This window comes from Atta colombica, unplaced genomic scaffold, assembly GCF_001594045.1.
Source record: "Atta colombica isolate Treedump-2 unplaced genomic scaffold, Acol1.0 scaffold277, whole genome shotgun sequence".
NCBI lineage: Eukaryota > Metazoa > Arthropoda > Insecta > Hymenoptera > Formicidae > Atta > Atta colombica.
The window spans coordinates 1,552,181-1,555,942 of NW_017259378.1; the positions used below are offsets into that span (position 1 = coordinate 1,552,181).

General features: G+C 31.9%; 1 protein-coding gene across 1 annotated transcript in view; it reads left to right on the forward strand.

The window, feature by feature from the left end:
• Positions 1–357: 357 nt before the first annotated feature.
• The window catches only part of LOC108689812 (sex peptide receptor-like), a 15,696-nt gene continuing 12,291 nt past the window's right edge, over positions 358–3,762 (forward strand). The window contains exon 1 of the mRNA XM_018196752.1: positions 358–1,393. Within this exon, the coding sequence (XP_018052241.1) occupies positions 358–1,393 (1,036 nt within the window). The remainder of the gene's footprint in view (positions 1,394–3,762) is intronic.

Below are 3,762 nucleotides of genomic sequence, written 5' to 3' on the forward strand. Positions count from 1 at the left end.
AACATTGCTAAGTAAGCTGTGCGTAATAAATGTCTTCGTTAATCTGACAGTAATAACTTTTAAAATACTTAATTGTGATCTTAATTTCATCGTTATTAATATGTGTAAGTCGTCATCAATAGCGTCGCAATATATAATCGTCAGTTATTAATATAATTTCATATGATTAACTCCGATTCATGTTGCTCCATTTGTGCAAACGTTTTTCAATAAAAAAACATCAAGAAAATTATTGTCATAGACGGTAATGATTTATCCGAGGAGAATAGAAATTCTAAAAGACGAGAAAGAAGAGTTCATTGATTCCATAGTGGTAGTGCACTTTACTCCTTCGCAGGACCATTTCACTTCGCAAAGATGAATTTCAGCCAGAACTTCACGCCGGCGCCGGAACCCACAGGATACGAGTGCGGCGCGCGCTTGGAATCCTTCTACAATTGGTATGCTCAAGTGCATGGCTGGGCTAGTCTATTGGTATGCATATTCGGTTCAATTGCCAATGTACTCAATATCGCCGTGCTAACGCGTCGTGAGATGCAATCGCCTACTAACATGATACTCACCGGTCTCGCCGTGGCCGATTTACTCGTGATGATCGAGTACATTCCTTACGCGATCCATATGTATCTCTATCGACGGCCCCGCAGAGATACCTTCACCTACGGTTGGAGCATCTTCGTCCTATTCCATTCTAACTTCACACAAGTATGTCATACGATTTCAATTTGCCTGACAGTGACTCTAGCAGTCTGGAGGTATATTGCAGTAGCATATCCACAGAGAAATCGCGAATGGTGTAGTAACAAGCGCACCTCCCTAATGATCGCCTTCGCTTATGTGTCCTGTCCAATTCTTTGCATACCGCTTTATATCAACACCGAAGTGAGACCGCAAGTGGAAATACTGGATGAACGGGGGATGAGCGTCAATCTAACAAAATTCCAGCAGATGACCAACAGCACAGTCGCGTCTTTCGAAGGCATGACTAAGACCACGTTATATTTTGTGAAACTCACTGAATCTCCAATGAGCAATGTTCTCAAGGACATCAACGTTTGGATCTATAGCGTGGTGATCAAACTGATACCATGTGTGGCATTAACGGGGTTGAGTATTAAACTAGTCAAGGTGTTGTTGGAGGCAAAACAGAGGCGAAAGAAACTTACTACGAAAAATATAGCAATCAAGATGGGCAACGGCAAGGAGCACGCCTGCGAGAAACCTAAGAAGAGAAGAAAAGGCAATGATAAAGAAAGACAGACTGACAGGACTACGATGATGTTGTTAGCGGTGCTCCTGTTATTCCTTTTCACGGAGATGCCACAGGGCATTTTAGGATTACTTAGCGTTATACTGGGCCCGAGTTTCTTCAACACGTGCTACGTGATGTTGGGTGAGTTCAAAATGTATCAAAATAAACTACAAATAAATACTTAATTGTAGTTGTTTGGGAGCTGATGTGTAATTAAAAATTTTTCTTTTATTTCTAATTCGATTTATATGCAAATGAGTACTCATATTCAACGATTAAAAATACTTAAGAAGCATATCCTCTTCGTTTACATAATCAATTTTATGATTCAATGAATCATAAAATCATAAATTTGTACTTATCAGTGGCCGTAAATCGTATATTATAATATGTCATATTTGTTATATATTTGTTATATCGCGAGGGCTGAGATTTAATTAATAAATTCTAATGAAATTTAACAAATAAATATCTGACCTCTACTACTGTAACAATGATGAATGTGCAAGAAATTTTATATAATATAACGGTATATATTTATATAATATAACAATGTATATGTATATTTATCATTCATTTTATGTCATATAATGTTTTAAATTAGCTTCATTTCTATTATTCTCAAGTTTCAATAAAGTTTTTTATATAAGTTAGCTATAAAAAAGATGGGAATACTTTTAATGAGAAACTAAATAATCATTGATATTATATAATTCTTTTATATCACTTTACAATATTATTTCCATGTAAAAACTTTAATGACTGCTAACGCAATTTACGCAAAATCAATAACCGCTATTATTTGCCACATTATATATCTGTAAAAGTATAGAGATATCGTAAAAAATGTTATTAAATTCGATAATGCAGTATTAAATAGTATTAGGTTATAAGCTAACAGAAAAATTACGATGATAAAAATTCAAGATAATGAAATTGAGTCCGTACAATTCAAAAGCAGAAAAGCGATACAAATTCAAGCCACGAAAACTTATACGAAGTATTTTCTGTGAATTTCATGAATTTGTCTATAAGACATTTTGTTTGCTGAAGCACCATAAATAGAAGAAAAACATACCTCGATATTTACGATAAAATATATAACACTCCTATCGTAAAAGTTCTTCAAGACTAAGAGAACATCACAGAGAGAAGAGAAAGAAAGAAAAAAAGCCTAAAATATGACAATTCAATGGATCGTGTAAAGTTTTAATAAGTGCAATTACGGTCAGAGAAGTAACTGCTGTGCCAATTCATTTATTTCACGCACAGAACGATAAATCATTAATGTTTTTCCGTTAATTGATATATATTTGAAAATTGACACATTTGGTATACATTTAAAAATAATATTTAAAAATTATCAAGATAATAAAAAATGGATCCAAAATTATTGTAAAATTTGATTTATCGCAAATTAATGTAAGATTAAATTTTATTTTGTATTACTAGAATAACAAGAAATTTCTCAGAAAAGATATCTTCTATTAAAAGAAAAAAGTTTCATCTAAATTATATAATCATCACTCTGGAGAAAGATTATATGATTCATAATTGATGTGCTCGATATTACGATGTCTCATGCGTGAAATATGAAATTGAGGCGGAAACACTGTTACGCAGATCAAATTATACATTTTACGAACATTAAATATGTTTACTTTACGTCACCGGCATTTTCATCGTCGTCATGTTTAATCTGCATTTTACATCATCATATATTATACGTTGCTCTGAAATTGTTACGAGATGTGAGTGGTTGAAAGCATAGCAAATACTTTTAAAAGCGGTATATTAATATATAATGTCAATTACAACTTATTATCATAACTGTACTTTTACAGTGTTTTATAACAATGCATTATTTCATCATATATCATATTATATCATTTTCGTAGATTTATAATATATTTCAAAATTCTTGTTAATAGATTATCGAAGCAGGATGTAATCGCGATTTATTTATTATACTAAAAGTTATTGAAATAATCGTCATTTGTTTTATATAAAAAAATAAAAAAAAGAAATGTTTAGTGTATAATGATTTCATTACATTCATAATACGACAAACTTGCAATAAAATATTTAAAAAAAACCAATATTTCTCTTTTTATGTATGTATACGTATACGGTCTCATCATAAATATACTGTTAAAGACAGAAAGAGTGTTGTGCAGAATATTGTGTACGACAAATCTTGGATCTATACGATCCAAATGTGACATAATAGGGTCTTTTTGCCCTGTTAGAATATTGAATCCGGAGAAAGCACCAAATACTCGTTGCTAGATGTCGAAACTTCACAAATATTTTATGTTATATGAAATTCCGTCCTGAACCTCTTAAGTAAAACTCAGATTCTTTGTCGATATGTTATCATACATCAAATCAATTCGTCAACTATTTTAAGAAATGGAAGAATATTTCTTTCATATTACGAAGAAAACTGCAGGTATACTTGAACATAACTCATTTTCTCATTTCATTGCATTATTCTTTATATATATATA